The following is a 17,986-nucleotide window of genomic DNA, read 5'->3' on the forward strand; positions in this document are numbered from 1 at the left end:
TCTTCTCCCCTCCTATCTCTCCCAGTATCTGCGTTTTTTAAAGATTTTTAAATTACGTATATATGAGGGAAGAGATATGTGCTCATGAGTGTGTGAACCATGAAAGCCAGAAGAGGGTACAGTTAAAAGGAAGGAAATGCTATAAAGGGGGCATGGGCATCATATAAAGGGAAATGCTCATCAGAAACAACCATGTCAGGTGAAACTGGCCTGCTAGATTATCCGTTACGGAACAAATGGTGCTTGGGCTGTTCTGGGGTGAAGTTGTCCTTCCCTGTAAGTCAGAACTGCTCCCATGACACTAGAACACCAGTGGCCACCCAGGTTTACTGTGGAGACCTAAAGCACAACAGCTCCTGACACACGCCTCCTGCCCCCCCTCCCACCCCGCCCCCGCCCTGCTCCCTTCCGGATGTCAGCCCCTGTTGTTACTAAGTGTGCATGAGCCATGAGCTCACCTTTCTTGCACGTGGGGGGTACACGCTGTGGCGAGTGGCTCAACATGGTGGCACTTTATATGGCCACCTCCTTCCCTTGGCTTCTGTGACACCACACTTAACTTTCCACTGATGCCCTGACCCCTCGTCACTACGCCCTGCTGGCTCTGGACCGTGCCACAGCTGCATCTTCACAGAGACTGCCCATCCAATGCCGTGGTTCTCAGTGCTACATTCACACTAGAATGTTCAAGTTGATGCTCCCAGCATAGACGTCTGTCCACGCCCCTCCAGACTCACACACCCAGCTATCTGGCTGGCAGACCCACTTAGGTGTTAGAACGGGCACCTCAAATTTAAAATTTTCCAGACAGATATCCAATTCCAAATCCTCCCCAACCTTCCACTACTTCATGTCTTATCGAGTGGTGTGCTTGCGTCTACCTCGTGGTAAACCTGACTCCTCCTGCCTTGGCCATTCGTCCATCGTCTACCGTTCCTGGCCCTACAAGAAAATCCATCTCAAATCTATCTACCTATCTCTGTTACAGTTGCCGCCCTATCTTTTAAATATTTTATTTTTAGTCATGTGTATGTGTGTGCATTTGTGTGTGGGTGTGTGCACATAAATGCAGGTACCCATGGAGGCCAGAGGCGTTGGTGTCACCTGGAACTGGAGTTACATGTGAGCTGTCCAAGGGTATGTGCTGGGAATCAACTCTGGCCCTCAGCAAGAGCAGAGCATGTGCCATCTCCACCGGAGGCCTCCCAAGATGGCGATCACGCTTATGACAAAATCCAAATACCTCGCCAGGGCCAACAGCGAACGCCACCAGCTGAGAGGCTTACAAGTGGCAGAGCTCAGGTCTCTCAGCTCGGGGCTAAGAATCCAAGAATAAGGAATCAGCAGGCGTTGTGCCTATTTCCTGGTGCACACAGGGGCCATGCTGCAGTGTCCCCGTGTGGTACAGAGGATAAACAAGCCGCCTTAGGTCTACAGTATAGGAGAACTAACCTCTTCATGAGGGTCACCCTTAAGATCTGATCACCTCCCGAAACGTATGTGTCAAAGGCTTGTCTCAGAATAGTCAGCATGTGACTTATCTGGAGACAAGGCCTGGTATGTCACTAGGATAAAATAAGTTCATATGAGTTACTGTTTAATCCAGTATGACTGAGTGGTGTTCACACAACTGACAGAAATTGGAGCACAGGTGTACACTGGCACAGAGGAAGTACCAAGAAGAAGCCAGGCATTTACAGTCAGGGACGGAGATCTCACAGGAAGCTAAACCCACTGATAGATACCCAGATCTCCCAGCTCCAGAATTATAACAGAATAAATTCCTGCAATTAAAACATCCTCCCTATGGTGGCCGCCACAGAAAATTAAAGCCATGTGCCACGCTCACTGTGCCACGCTCACTGTGCCACGCTCACTGTGCCACGCTCACTGTGCCACGTTCACTGTACCACATTCACTGTGCCACGTTCACTGTACCACGTTCACTGTGCCACACTCACTGTGCCACACTCACTGTGCCATGCTCACTGTGCCACGCTCACTGTGCCATGCTCACTGTGCCACGCTCACTGTGCCATGCTCACTGTGCCACGTTCACTGTGCCACACTCACTGTGCCACGCTCACTGTGTGCCACACTCACTGTGCCACGTTCACTGTGCCACGTTCACTCTACCACGCTCACTGTGCCTGAACAAATGACCAGACCATGAACACGGACTTGCAAAAACCATACAGGGACCTGGTGGAGAGAGGGACTGGCTCACTCTGACCAAAGGCATGAAAGTGAACAATGGAAGGTAAACTTCCATTGTTTAGTCAGTATTATGGAAACTTAACTTATTATGTGTTATTTTTAGAGTAAGCATCTTTACTAATCTTATTATTAACATTATAATTATTTTTATATCAAGGACCACTACGCACTAAGAAATTATCAGAGCGCATAAGATTATATATGCTCATTAAAAAGTAAGTCAGTCCAGACAGTCACTCCAGAAACTTCTCATTTAAGGGGTAGCAGTGGCAGAGAAGCAAAGAGAGCTTCATCCCTAACAAGATGTGACATTCTCAACCACATCCTATTATGAGACACATTCTAAGGATGCAGAATTTAGAAACTATTCATGTCACTTCATGTTCTCATTGTACCTGCAACTTTTCAATAATATTTCTGTAATCCCACGCTGGCCCTCCAAGAGCTTCCTTGAAACGAGGTCCAGAGCGAGCTGAGAGTCTCCAGCCCATGGCTGCTCTCTGCACCGTGCTCGAGTGGTTCTTCATGAAGAGCGTGTTGACCTGGCTGTCCAAATCGACCGGGATCGCAATCCCACGGTTTTTGGCTGAAAAAAAAAAAAAAAAAGGGAAGCATTTACCTGTCAATTTGGTTAAAGCATTAGCCAAACATGCTAACAAACATGAAAGTTTTTTAGGAAGGAAAGAAAGAAAAAAAGAAAAGAAAGGAAAGGAAATAAGGAAAGGAAAGGAAAGGAAGGGATAAGTCTTTCAACTTTGCCATGCAATCTTTTCACATACTTTCAGGCTAAAATCTGCTAAAGTTATTTTAGTTCTCCAGACCAATTAGAAGCATGTGACCACTGAACCTTCAAGATGCTATTTGATTTCTCGGTGATTAATGTTTGAGATATACTCCACTCTGACACCAATATGGAGATCACTCTAACAAGCATGCAAGCCTTTACCTCTCCAGATGCCAAAGAAAATAAAAACCCAGACAGAAAACATGCAGCCAAATCCTGCCAAGATAATTACCTTAATTAGAGGGTGGATGTGTGTGTTTACATGTGTGTGTATGTATGCCCACAAAACTGTATGTGATCAAATGTCTCACAGCAGAAATAGTGGAAAAGTTAAAGGGAAAAAAGCTTCCTTGGAAGGTGGTACACAGTGCCTGACTTTTTTTCCACTGACCCACTGGCAAATGCACCTTAACAGACTTATGTCACAAGCATGCTGAGGAATCAGAATGCTTGTCATGGGAAAAGGGATGTGTTGTGGCACTTCTACCACAGTGAGAAGGTAACTAGGCCATTGGAGAAAAAAGAGACCACAAAAGCCTGGACTTGAAGCAGATCTTCCCAGGAGGACAATAAACCTGTTAGAAAGTGTGGCCTTGGGAACACTGGGTCACCTGGGCTACCCAAGAACCTACAGAAATATTAGAGAAGGAAGGCCCTCCTCCCTCTGACTGTCACAACTCAGAATCCAAACATCTGTTCTCACCCAGAGGACAGAGTTAGAGAAATAGAAAAATGTTCTCTCAAGAAGGTGGAGAGTGCCAGATAATGGACAGTGTTAGGACTTAAGACTGGCAGAGAAGCAGGACAGAGCTTGACCTGACTCCAAAAATCATCAGATAAAGGGCATCTGGAGATTTTGTGTGTGTGTGTGTGTGTGTGTGTGTGCATGCACAAGGGGCAGGGCAGGTCAAGGGGGAACCACATGGAGACTCTAATCACCAAGCAAGTCTCCCTTTAACACCCACTGTGGCTCCCTGCCTGTCCCATAAACATACCCACATGTGTACGCATGTAAGTGCACACACATGCACACATGCATACACATACACACACACAGATGCACACTCATAAAGGTAAGGTTCCCATGCCATTTGCCCAGCCCTTCCCATAGAACTCCAGGTTAGCCTTTCTCATTTCTGCAAGGATTCCAGGCCAGGAATAGACCTTCTAGACTACAGTGGACATGCATGCCAGCAACACCTCCTCCCATACATACCACACATGACAGCCATTACCCATGGCTACAACAAAGCCTCAGGATCACAAAGAACAGTGACCTCCAGTGAAACAGATGATTCAAAACTAAGTGAGCAATATTTAATTCTGATTATTATCCCTAGAAAATCTGAGTAGAAACCATATCCAAAAACTTCTAAAGAGAGAAAAAAGATCTTGAAGACTAAAATTTGGTTATAAAAATAAACCTTCTGAAGGTTAACTAAAAAAGAGAAGGATGGAAACAAAAGTGGAAAACTGGAAAAGGAAGACAGGGAATCTTCTAGAACATATGCATAAAAGACTAAATGTGGGAATTAAAAGCCTGGCACTGCTGGGAGAAGCTGGTGTCACCAGCACTCACTGTGGCACTCTGACCCTCCAGAACTATAAACATTATTCTGACAATGGCAACCTGTGATTAGACGAATGAACGCAGTGCCAAGTTAACATAGAAAGCTTAAGGATGTCAACAGAGACGAGCGATACCTAGAACTATCAGGCTGGCCACTGGGTTCTCATCTGCGGGGCTGGGTTGGATGGGTGGAATGGATGTCAGTGGTTTTGAGAGCAATAATCTGTATACAACTCAACCAAAACTCAAGTTCAATTCCCCAGTGAGAACATTCCAGAATAGATGCCTAAGAACCTTTTCTCTGACACTCCTGTGCACAGAATTGTATCAAAAAAGAGAGAAAGGAATCCAAGAAAATGTCAACTAGGTAGAAGAAACTATGGCAACTCAAGCTGAGCTTGAATAGGGAACAGAGCTAGGAACAAACAAGGTCCCTTGTGACGAGGACAACCCATCAGGAAAAAGTTCAGTTCCACAGACTTCATTAGTTTCGCAAATAGCTGCACATGTGTATATCACAGCCTACAAATTCCGACAGAGAATTAATTTTATTCCAAACCAGAACGCAGATGTCACAAATCACAACCGTGGGAAGCCAGTAACACAACGAACAAGAAGCAGGGAGAAGAGAGGGAGTAGGGGGTGGGCGGTGTCTCCTTGTGAAATATGTGAAAGTGGGATACTGATTGCTGCTCAGTCAAGAAACGGACACAAAGGGATCACAGTCACAGTTACAGCGACAGGCACCAGAAGATGTGTTCTGAATGCTAAACATAGGAAAGAAGAATGGGAGAGAGGAGATGGAGGGAGGGAAGGAGGGAGGGTGGGAGGAAGGGAAGGAGAGAGGGAGGATGGGAGGGAGGGAGGGAGGGAAGGAGGGAAGGGGGAAGGAAAGAGAGGGAGAGGGAGAGAGGGGAAAGGAGGGAGAGATGAAAGAAAGGAGAGAGGGAAGGAGCGAGGGAAGAAGAGGGAGGGGAAGGGTGAGAAGAGAGGAGAAAAGAGAAGAGAGAGGAGAAGGAGCCAAAGAGAGAAGATGAGAAGGGAACGGGAGGAGAGAGAAGGCAGAGGCAAAGAGAAGAGAGAGGAGGGAAGGAGAAGAAAATAGGGAAATGGAGATTAGAGAGAGAGGAAGAGGAGACAAATGGGAAAGATGGGAGGAGGGGAGAGAAGAGAGGGAAGAGGTGGGAAAGAGGAGAGAGGTAGGGAGAGGGAAGGAGGGAGGGAGAGAAGGAGGGGAGGAGGGGAGGAGAGAGAGAGAGAGAGAGAGAGAGAGAGAGAGAGAGAGAGAGAGAGAGAGAGAGAGAAGACATAATTAGGTTCTCTTTCACATTACTAGGAAAATACTAGTAGATGAGGCTGTTTCTGCTGATGAAAATTCACCACCAAGAAAATACTATTAAACACTTCTTTGAAACAAGCCATTCCTGCTGCCAGCACAGAGCCAAGTACCAACGTAAATGCGAGTTCCAGCTGAGGGCTTAGGAAGGCTGGCATCCAGGAGCAGCACACGGCTGTCTAGACGCGTCTAGAACAGACCCCTACCGTCCCTGACAACTTCCCGTGGAGGCACACAGTGCCTCTGTCTGTGTCCCTTGCCCACGCTACATCAGGACATGCTGTTCCCCGGATGGGCAGCACACGGTTTTTATAGATACTTAATCCTGATCCGTGAGAAGACTCTCTGAGACATTTTGCTCTTTCTTGGCATCTCTCACATGAGCTGCGTTAGCTCTGAAGATCTGAGTAACTAACCACAGAATGATGCTCCTTCAGGGTGGCTGCCCAATCAACCAAAGTAACAAAGTTACAAAGTCTGCCCAAAGCAACAAAGCTTACAAAACGTGGCTTTCCTGACAAGGTGCCGCCGCCAGGCTGTCCGCTCTGCTTAGGCTGCGCACCTATCAGCCCTGATCGGGTCAGACGGGTCAGGTGGCTCCCAGCATCTAAGTATAGATGCTGATACACGGCGTGGGGCTGGAGAGATGGCTGACTGGACAGGAGTACTTCCATAGGACCTGAGCTCAGTTCTCAGAACCCGTGATGCCCTCCCTCTTCTGGCCTGCGAGGTCTGTACTCACTGCCCAAACCCACACACAGACACGTGAGATACGCATGAATGAAAACAACAGTAATAAAATGTTCTTATCTTTTTAAATAATATGATATACAAGGAAAAGCTGCAGGAATTCTTTTCTAAAGACGTCTATGGAAATTTAGTTCTACCATGAGTCTTGGTCCCTTATATGAGTAAAAGTTCACAGCCACAGGTGTGTGCCCCAGGCCTCTCTGTGGGTAGTCATTCTACCAGTGGAAACCTGAAGAGACTCCACCATCGGGAACTGATCGAATATTTTTCTGTTCCCCGATCTACACGACTATTCCACCCTAGTGTCCTGCCTTGCACACTATGAACACCAGGTAAAACACGCGACTTTCCTGGCCGTGAGATAAACTGCGGCCTATGGTTAAACTGTGACTTTGCAGTCATGAACAATGAACCCTGCAAGCACTGAAAACACCAAGTGCACACAGGACAAGGAGCCAACACGTCAAGGGCTGGGAGTGCAGCTCACGGAAGGACACATGCCCAGCATGCATGAAGCGCTTGGTTCAATCCCAGCATCTCAAGACAACCGCAAACAAATTAAATCTTAAATAAACAACCTCTACAAACATGGCCAGAACTAGATTCTCTGCTCTATAAGACAGATACTAGTTTGAAATATAAATGGAAAATGCTGAGTTAGATTTCCATGGGTTGGTTAAAAGGCGCCAGGGGTGGGGGTCAGAAAGGAACACTGGGGTTAAGAAAAGCATTTAACTATCTCAATGCACAGGAGCACTGCCCAGGAAAACAATGTTTTTAAGTCAAAGCTGTGATCCAAACTGAGTTAAATTCCATCAAGCTGCAACAATGTGGGTGCTATGGTGTGTACAGTGTCTACACAGCAGGGCGCATCCCTACGCCAACAGCAACACTTGCTAATGAGCCTGCTGTTCCAGTCGCTCCTCATGCCTGCCACACATAATACAGGTCGTATTAAAGTTCCTACCAAGAAGTGCTCCTATTTTGTCCCTAAGTTAGAACTGCTGCCTTGTTAAGAACCTGTCACCAGAGGACAGGCATCCAAGTCCCTAACAAATGAGTGGGAGAGGAGCGGACCGATGCCCAGGCACTTTGCTTTGGGGACCTTTGCCTAGAGAAAATGACTTCTCAGAAATGAGCCACCTTTATTCACGGGTATTTTTATTTCAAGGCTCACCTCCTAATTAGGCTTATAAATCCTAAAAATTTCCTGGATATGACAAGTCTCTTCAGGGGCTTTAGGATGTAATCGGAATCTATTCCTAATTATAAGTCATTAAAAATTGTGTGTTCTGCGGACGTCTTTAACTAGCTGGAGCCACTGGTGGTATCTGCCAGACCCAACCTTCCAAAAACACAGCTAGCTCGGTGACGGGTGCCACGGAAAACGCTCAGACATACACACTGACAGGTAAGGGAGAGGCAGCGGGAAGAGCAAGCATTAATTAGAAAATGTGCTTGGTTGTCAGCCCGTCAGAGCCAGAACAGCTGGAGCTGGAGGAGGAAGACCTACGTGGGTGGGCGGGAGCTGTGCCTGTCCTCCGGTAAAACATCCTCAGAATAAATCCACACACAAATATTCATGGCTGATTCTGTGTGCGTGCATGTGTGTGTGTGTGTGTGTGTGTGTGTGTGTGCAGGTGTGAGCACACGTGCATGTGTGTACAGGTGTGAGCACACGTGCATGTGTGTGTGCAGGTGTGAGCACATGTGCATGTGTGTGTATGTGTGTGTATGTGTGTGTGTTCACCTCTGCAAGGGTGCATTGTGTTCACATGCTTGTATGGAGGCCAAAAGACAACTTTGTCTGTAATTACTGACTCCACCTCTTTTTTGGAGACAGGCTCCCTCACCAGCCGGGAACGGGGCATAAGCCCCAGGGACCCACCCGCCTCTGCCTTGACAGCTGGAACTCTAGGCACGAGCCACATGCCAAGGCTCTTCTCATGGCTCTGCAGAGTGAACGCAGGTCCTCTCGCTCGTGCTCCACTAACTGAGCTATTTCCCCAACCCACCAGAGACCTTAAACAAGAAGAACATTGAACGCACGGCACATGCTCCCTATGTGACACTCCATCTCCACCACACGGATGCTCCAGTGACCCTGTACCTGAACAAAGCACATGCTTCCTGTGGCGGCCCAAGAACAGCGAGGAGGCCTGACTAGTCACCTGGAGAGGTGACGTTGAGTCCACACCACACAACCTGTAAGCACATGTGTCCTAGATGTCTCAAAGTCAGCGCTCCCCCATTTTTAGCTCCCTCCCTCCCTCCCTCTCCCTTCCTCCCTCTCCCTCCCTCCCTCCCTCTCCCTCCCTCCTTCTCTCTCCCTCCCCTCTCTCTCCCTCCCTCCCTCTCCCTCCCTCCCCTCTCTGTGACCAGGAGGAACTCACAGTCTTTATGGCCCCAGTCTGCTGAGTGCAGAGGTCACAGGGCCACCACGCTTACTTCCACAGAGTTCAAGGCTTTTAACAGTTTAACACCAGAAAGATGCAGACAAACCAAAACTAGGAAAACCCTCTGAGGATGAAACAGCACCTCAGAATGACAGGAGATATTCTGAAAATGAAATTAAACTTAAAAAAAAGAAAAAAAAACTAATGGCTAATGGCTTAGTGAAACACTTGCTTCACTGAGAGAGCAGCTAAGGTCTGTTATCCAGAGCAAGCCGAAAACGGTGGTGTGCACTTGTAACCCAGCACTGGGGACGCAGACAGAGAACCCCAGGACTCACTGGCCAGCTTGTCTGACCTACTTGGAAGGTCCCAGACCCACAGAGAACCTCTCTAAAAGAGGGGTTGTCCTAAACACAACTGCACACACAGGAACATGTGCAAACACTGACTCAAACAAAAAGCCCTGTTGTTATTTCTTACATTATAACAATTCTATATAATATATAGTATATAATAGTATATATAGAATGTAGAATGTATAATATAGAATATAGAAATATATATTCCTTATGCTAAAGAATAAAAAATTTTCAATGATTTTCAAAAATTTAAGAAAAGTAGCTACTGAACAGTCAAAGAGCTCACTTTTTACTATGTAATGGTTAAATTTAAATGACCAGATGTGACCCCTTTATAGCAAAGGAAATACCGGTGGCTCAATCATATGGAACAGTTATTTCCTCACACATGGGAGAAAAAAAAAACTTCATTAAAACTCTAGCAATATTTTTACTAAGATCGACAAACTCCAAACACAGTGCTAAGGAGAAAGGCATTCTCTAGCATTGCTGGTGTGCTAACATCATGGGATAGCATCGTCATGGCACAGAAGGTCCACTCCTGGCTGTTCATTTTCTATCTTCACAATAGAGATGACCATAAACATCAGATGTTTAAAAATAGGGATGAGGTCAGTTACGGTCACACAAAAGGATGCGGAACCACAGGGATGCGCATGCATTTAGTTCTTACATTGAGCTGCGAATATCACAGGCTGCCCACATGCTCAGAGAGCCATGGGAGGCTCCAGAACCTCCTGACAGATAGGGCACCTAGCTTGATACCCTTACCTATCTCTGCTTTCTGCATGACTTACCTACCTCTAACACCCTGCAAATTCACTGGGCTCAGAAAATATGGTTTAATAGAGTGGATTTACCTCAGCTATGATACCTTCCAGATAATGAGAGGAATCATTAAACAATCAGTTAAATTAATAACTGGAAATATTTATAAAACACTATGCTGTATTGTAACTTACTCCAATCTTTTTTTTTTTTTTTTTTTTTTTTTTTTGTAAAACAATGGAGTTTAGGGGGATTATTTTGTTTTGATTCAGCATTTGGTTTTGCACTCTCCAGCAAGGAAGCCGGCCGGGGCACTGAACACAGAAGACAAGGCTCGCCCCTGAGCTAATAATCAGGATTTAAAGCCATAATCACAAGACTCTATAATGTCAAACTCCTGAAACACCCATTAAGATGCCCCTGGTGGAGGAAAACAGACAGTTACTTAAGGCAGACTCTCTAACAGTTAATATTTCCTTCATCTTGAGAATGATTGGCTTGAAGTCCGTATTCATTAGGCAAGCATTTGTAAAGCCATTTCATGGGATGTCCGTGTGGAAACCTGACGGCACAGCCAGGCAACCACCCAATATCAATCCCGCAGATCACAGGCCAGCTATGAAACACATGGATAGAATTCTTTCCCAAGTGAAATAATATGGAAGTCACTTGTCGATGTGTCTGCTGGAAGCCTTTGCGCCATGTGAGTTCCAGGAATGAGTAAACTGAGGGGAAACATCTAACCAAGTGCATGTAGAGAGAACTCATGCTGTAACTCAGCATTTCCCAGCACCCAGCAAGTGCTTACTGGGGTCAGAGAGGAAAGGGCTGAGTGGATGGGCCTGCCGTCTTCCTACCTCCGTTTGTATCCAGTGCACGAATGATGAGGATTTTGGATGACAGACAGGTTGAGCTAAGGGTACTCTGAGAGTACTTGAGAAACAGGTGTCTCACACATGTAAACCACAATCGATATTTGCATTGTAAGAAATGTGTTTACCAATTCACAGGTGCATCAAAAGGCTTTATGGACCATATAGCATTATTCCCAGACCATGTGGAATTTTACACATATATTCTTCGCTAGTCTCTTAAACATCATATTCCTAAATGTCTGAGGTGTGCCAAATTTCAGTGTTGCTATGCATTTTGATAGAAAGCTGAAGCAGACATGATCGCGTATCTAAGCTGTAAAGTTTCACACGGCCACTCTCCACCGTGGCTGCACTTCATGGACGGCCACGCTTGTAAACTGCCTGATGTCTCAGGAAACCTGACCTAGTCAGAAGGAGGTAATGACTGGGCCCAGAAACAGGTCAGTTTCCAAGAGAGATGGAGGTTTGCGGCAACCAACCCTGTCGTGCTGTGGGTGTCTCTCTGCCCTCCCATGACACAGAAAGGAACGTTCAAATAGCGGGTCTGCTCTGTGCCCTGTCTCCACCTCCCTCAGTCCCTTTCTGTCTGTGAAACCCCAACCTTCACTAGATCATAGGATGTCACTCTGTTTGATACTGTGAGGGGGTGCCTGATCCTAGTGTCACAAAGTTAATTTGATCTTTAACCCAAATTTGTTGTCCTATTGCCTTTTGAAACTAGCCAAGGCAAAGTCCGCAGAGTCCATAGACTATCATAAGCCAACACACAACTATACAGTGATTATCATCTCACTGTTAGCAGGATGTAGAAACATCTAGCGACATTCTTGGGTGTATCTATGAGGGTGTTTCCAGAGACACCTGACCAAGGAAGGAAGACCCACCCAGTCCAAGGTGGCTCCAGCCCAACAGCCGGGGTCCCCAACTGAATCAAAAGGAGTGAGCTGAGCACTGGCATCTCTCTGCCTCCTGTCTGTGGGCGCAGGGGACAGCTGCCTCAGGCTCCTGTGGCCACAGCTAGAGACACAAATGTCACCACACTATCCCACCACAGTGGACCGTGCCCTCAAAATATCAGCCAAAGACACTCAGGGAGGGCGTCATCCTTAAGTCATTTCTGTGGAGAATTTTGACTCTGTGATGAGAGAGTAACAAATACGTCTTATTATCCTGTTTATCATGAACATCAAAGTCTCTGTTTTCAGAGTCTCCATTTTGAATGAGAAGCAAACAGTAAAGAAGAAACAAGAGATTTCAAATCGAAGAAATCTTACAATATGAAAACATGTTTACAGATGATTGAACTACATGACTAAATATGAACTATGAAGATATGCTCATATTGCATGATGTGATATAATATACAATGATGTCATGGTATGATATGATGATATGATAATATGAAATGGTATATGGATCTATGATATGAAGATACAGTATGATTATAAGGCATGATCTGATATATAATGGTGTAATATGAAATGATATATGCATATAGAAATAATATATGTGTGAAAATATAACATGATATGATACATGTTATATGATAATTGAAGCTATGCTGGCATGGTATAATAAGATATAATATGATATGTAATATTGTGTGACATAAAGATTTGAAATATGACATGATATGATATGGTGATATATGATGATATATATAATAGTATGTGATATATGATACAATGTGATATTATATGATAATATGAAATAATATAATATGTAATGAAATAATATAATATGATGATATGATATAACATGATGGCATAGGATAGAATAGGATAGGATATAATCTAATGTGATACATGATAATATATCATATACTATATATGACAATATAATGTGATATTATGTAACAATATGAAGTAGTATATGACAAGATACATGTGATAATATCATAAGACATGATGATATGATATGACATAATGACATAAAATAGGATAGGAGAGTTTACAATCTAATGAGGTAATATATGATGATATATATCATATATAATATAATATTATATTTTACAATATGAAATAGTATATGAAATGATATATAGGATGATATAATATGACATGATGTATAAAACAATGAAGATATCATATTGAATGATTTGCTATATCATCATGGTACAATATGATACAGTGATATAAATGAAATGACATATGATAATGCTATAATGTGATACATGATATGATATGACATGATGATATATGATATGGTATGATGATATGGGGATGTGATAATATGACCATGTTATGTTATATGATATTATATGACATCATCTTTCTATGAGTGTCTTTTTTAAAGATTTATTTTGTTTTTTAAGTAAGGTTTGTGTGTGTATATGTCTGGATTTGTATATGTTAGTACATTATCCATGGGGGCCAGATGAGCCCATCTGATTCCCCTGAAGCTGGAGACAAGCTGGTGAGAGCCACCAGATGTGGGTGCAGGTGCAGTATCCAGGTGCTAGAGCAGTGCATACTCTAAACTGCTGAGCCCTCTCTCCAGCATCTACGAGTGTCTACTTGACAGCTGTATCACAGCTGTTGTTTCTCAGACCTAATGAGATAATAGCCATGCTGGTGATGGCATCAGCTGGGATCAAATAAAAACCACAAGGAAAGCATAAGCCACAAGGAAAACAGCCCACGGTGGGTGGGGGGGATGGTGGAAAGAATCGGCTTTCATGAAGAAATTTTAACAAAAATGTTTTTTGTTGTTTTTTGAGATATGGTTTCACGTAGCTCATAATGTATAACCTACCTGACCTCAAACTCCTGATCTTCCTGCCTCTGCTCCCAAATGATGGGACTACAGGTGTGAAGCCCACAGCAAGTGACGGCAGCAGGAGACAGAGGAACCAACCAGAAGAGGAAGACGACAGCCAGCCTCATGTAGAAGAAGCTGAGGCACCGCAGCAAAGCCCCCATCATCCGCTCAGCTGAGGCTCTGAACAGAACTGGTCCATAGTGTCTGACCACACGTGTTCTCTTAGCGTACTTTAAAAAGGAACTGAGCTTTTCTGCAAAACCATTCAGCTTTGGCTAGTGCACAAAATGAAATCTTAAAGATGTACTTAGGCCAGTGTATTTTTGGTGACTATTTAATTCCAAGGCTCCAGTATCTTGTGTTAAATAACTGCTCTGGGTATACTGTGAACACCTCTAAGTTCACATTTACATGATGAGCACACGTGAAGTCCCCAGCCTTCGTTAATCCATGAACCTTCATTAGTTTGCAACAAAGGCTCTCTGTATCTCCTTGAGTTTGCTTGCAGTCCTTCTGCATCACTCTCTTATGTAGCTAGGATGGCAGGTGTACACCCCATCACCCCTCCGCCCCCGCCTCCCCCTGCCGCCTGACTCTGTCTGCTAGGATGACAGGTGTACCCAGTGCCTGACTCTGTCTGAGATTTCTAAGTGCGGTCTGTACACAGCACTTCCTCTAAGCGCTCTGCAGGGCCGCGTGGCATCAGTGCTCTCCTGAGCACTAATGGAGGAAGAACAGAGAGGCCTGAACAGCAGGAAGAAAAACCAGGAAATGAGGACTAGAGCAAAGGCCCTGTGCTATGTGAAAGGGAACACTATCTGTTGCTCCTTTCAGTGGTATTTTTTAATGGTTAATAGAATTCCTAATTTTGTAAAACAGACACACACACACACATGCAAAACCCCATAAAATAAAACAAAACAAAAAAAAAATCCCTCCACTGCTATTTCATTATAACTTCAAAAGCAATATATTATTAAAAATTCAGAAATTATGTCAAAGCATGAACGAACAAAAGAGATCACTGATCTTTCATTCTAGCACTGGGGCGTGTTATCATTTTATATAAATGCATTCAAACACTATGCTCTGTGAATCTTTTTAAATGAAGACTAGGGAACTGGGTGTGGCTTTCTTTATCTCTTACACAGTATGTACTGGAGCCTCTCCCTCCCTGTGTGTTCCTTCTGTTGCAGGATCTCTCAGTTCTCAACACTTCAGGAGGAGCACAGAGAACTCGGGCATGCAAAGCAGCCATGGCCCATAGCCCTGGAGCCCAGGAAGGCCTAAAGTCTGCACAGGAGGCTGAGTGCAGAGTCAGCTGATAGTGAGGGGGTCATCCGGGCCAGGGCCAGCACACGTACGGGATATAGGTGACAGTGTGCATGGAGCAGAGTCACCCAAGATACAGCCAGAGGCTCAGATCACAACCATAAACACAGCGTGGAAAACATACAGCTCACAATACTGGTGACAATACAATTCTTAAGTGTTAGCCTATGCAATATGGGAGGACTAGGGATGGGGCTCAGGGGTGGAGCACCTCAGCGCTTGCACAGGAACTGGGGAAAACAATCCCACCCCCACCCCCCAGCAAAAGCCAGAGCAGGCCATCAAGAGCCATGAGGCCAGTGGGGAGGATAGCATCACAGCCAGCAGGGAGCACGGCATCAGAGAGGCTCAGTGCTCCGTGCTCCCGGCAGAACCTCACAGGGAAGCCTGGGCCCACAAGAGGTGCCACTGTGCCCAAGAGGCAAGCATAGTAGAAATTTTAGTTATAATTATTTATTCCACTTACTTGTAGGTAGAATTGTTATTTAGAATTAATTCCCTTGACAAATTATATTATTAGCTGAATATTAATCATCAATTGATATTCTTAGATTATAACTGATTTTTCATTTCCTTAAAACCAGTGCCACAGTTAAGTTTTGTTAATATATAATCTCGTCATGGTCAGGTCATAGACTAAGGAAAGAGTAAAATCATTTTAATGCTAAATGCTGAAGGCACAAGCTGAGAGCCTGAATCTGATTCCCAAGGTCCCACATAAAGCAGGTGTGTGTGTCTGGGATGCCTGCCCTCCTGCCGTGAGATGAGATGCAGAGACAGAAGACACCATGGTCCAGTGCACAGCAGGAAACAACGGAGATTTGTCTCAAAAAAGATGGAAGGAGAAGACTGACGCTTGAAATTTTCCTCCGACCTCCACATGTGTGCTGCACACGCATGTGCCTGCATTCACACATACAATGCACATAAACACACCTACTATATACAGATTTTTATATAATCATTAATATACAACTATACACAAACATGACCTGACACAGAGCAGGGCATCTATGAAAATTCTTACACTCACTTCCCCTTAGATTAAATCTCTTGCCTCCATTTCATTTATAATTTCAAAGCATTCAGTGTATAATAGGCCTTTAAGTAGTACCGATCTTACACAAACTGGAATGCTTAAGAAAACTCAAAAATACCTATTGTTGTAAGAACATATTAAGAACACCAGACTATTATTAACAAATAAGACAGTTCCACAGCAAACAAACAAAACCAAAATTATGTCTGGTTGTGTTTCTTTGTAAGTTTCTAGCTGAGAATACTTGTGTAGCTCTCAGCCACAAGCACAGTTACCTCAAGAAATGTGCAAAAGCTGAAGCGGACACCGTGACTTACCGACTTCAGCCAGGGCTCTGATGCAGGATTCCACCGAGGCTTTCTGGGCTGGGTTGGGCCAGGTGCAGTTGTAAATTCTGAAGGCAGACTGCAGCAGCTGGATAAAGACCGGCTGGTGGGTCTAAAAAGGGAAGGAAAGTGGTCACTCCATGCCCCTAAGCCACGGTGCCCCTAAGCCCCTAACCCACTGAGGAGGAAGCTTAGCTATACCTTAGCAAACGGGACCCTAAATCAGGGTACCAACCTATTGTATGCTTCAGAGCCACTCACAAATACTTAACATAACAAAAATGTCTCGTGTGTCAATGGCATGACAAGGAGACATGCCAAGCACTCCCTGCAGGTGGGAACTCATAGGTACACAGGCTTGAGCACGTGCGTTCTTCACACAAACAAAATTAGATGATGCTTAACACAATTCTGTGGTGCTATGCAGAGAATCATTTTTCCTAGTTATGAATTTCCCTTTTGAAACATGGGTTTTAATAAAGCCACCCTAGAGATATGCCACAGTATATTTTGCTGTTTCCTCATCTGGTGGCATTTAAGGTTGAAAATTATAAATATTTTTTAAGTATTTATAAAGACTTGTATAAAAATCTCAATATGCCAACCTTTAAGATAAATTACTAACAGGTGGCGGGTGGACCAGGTGCAGGCCCACCTAAACAATCAGTCGTTATCTGAAGAATCGGCCCTCCACAGACAGACGAGACGTGTCTGGCAGTGAGTGGAAAGTGGGAAATGATTTAACTGCGAGAGGAGGCCTCTGTGAGTAAAATAAAGTCTGATTAGGGGAGGGGCAGCAAGAGGGGAGAGAGGGTAGGAGGGAGGGCAGGGGATAGGAGGGAAGGCAGGGAGTAGATTGGGCCATCATCTTTCAGTCTGATTAAGTGATGTGTAAACTGGATTGCCTGCTAAAGTGTAAATTTCAGAGTGACTCAGAACAGTCAAAATTGCAAAAGCTAAGACCACACAGAAAACACGGGGACCACAGAAGAGAGGAGAGAGAGCGCACAGAACGTGAGAAAATATTACCGCGCCTACACGCAAACGCCACGGTGAAACCCATTCCCCTGCACTACTATGAGTAAGTTAATGCTAAGATGAAGTTTGGCCGAGTGAGAATGAGACACAGCGCTGGGTGACACAGGATCCGGTGATTTTCCAGAGTGTGGGAAAGGCCCTCCTAGCAGATGCGGTTCATCCCAGGCAGCGTTGGGAAGCACCCCGCCGCCACGTTCTCCCAAACACTGGGTTCAGCTACCTGGAGGCTGGTACTGTTATCCGAAAACGGGGAGTTGAAGAAGCCGCTCACGATGTTCATGACTGACTCCGTCACACACCTCTCCAGAAAGGTGTCTGCGTGTTTCCTGTCTGTGGTGGTGTTACAGACCTGGAGAGAAAGCGAAGCACATCTCCAAGTTATAAATCGGCAGAGGAACCTTCTAAAAGTCGCCCTGTGGAGTTCTCCATGGCGATT

The 17,986-nt window shown here is 44.8% G+C and overlaps 1 protein-coding gene across 2 annotated transcripts in view; it reads right to left on the reverse strand.

Moving 5' to 3' along the window:
• Positions 1 to 17,986, reverse strand: part of Itpr2 (inositol 1,4,5-trisphosphate receptor type 2) — a 410,062-nt gene that overhangs the window by 193,921 nt on the left and 198,155 nt on the right. For both annotated transcript variants that reach the window (XM_052175272.1, XM_052175273.1), the window contains exons 33-35: positions 17,771 to 17,899; positions 16,504 to 16,624; positions 2,613 to 2,803 (exon numbers count right to left, since the gene is read on the reverse strand). In XM_052175272.1, the coding sequence (XP_052031232.1) occupies positions 2,613 to 2,803; positions 16,504 to 16,624; positions 17,771 to 17,899 (441 nt within the window). The remainder of the gene's footprint in view (positions 1 to 2,612; positions 2,804 to 16,503; positions 16,625 to 17,770; positions 17,900 to 17,986) is intronic.

This window comes from Apodemus sylvaticus, chromosome 2, assembly GCF_947179515.1.
Source record: "Apodemus sylvaticus chromosome 2, mApoSyl1.1, whole genome shotgun sequence".
In the NCBI taxonomy this organism is placed as follows: Eukaryota; Metazoa; Chordata; class Mammalia; order Rodentia; family Muridae; genus Apodemus; species Apodemus sylvaticus.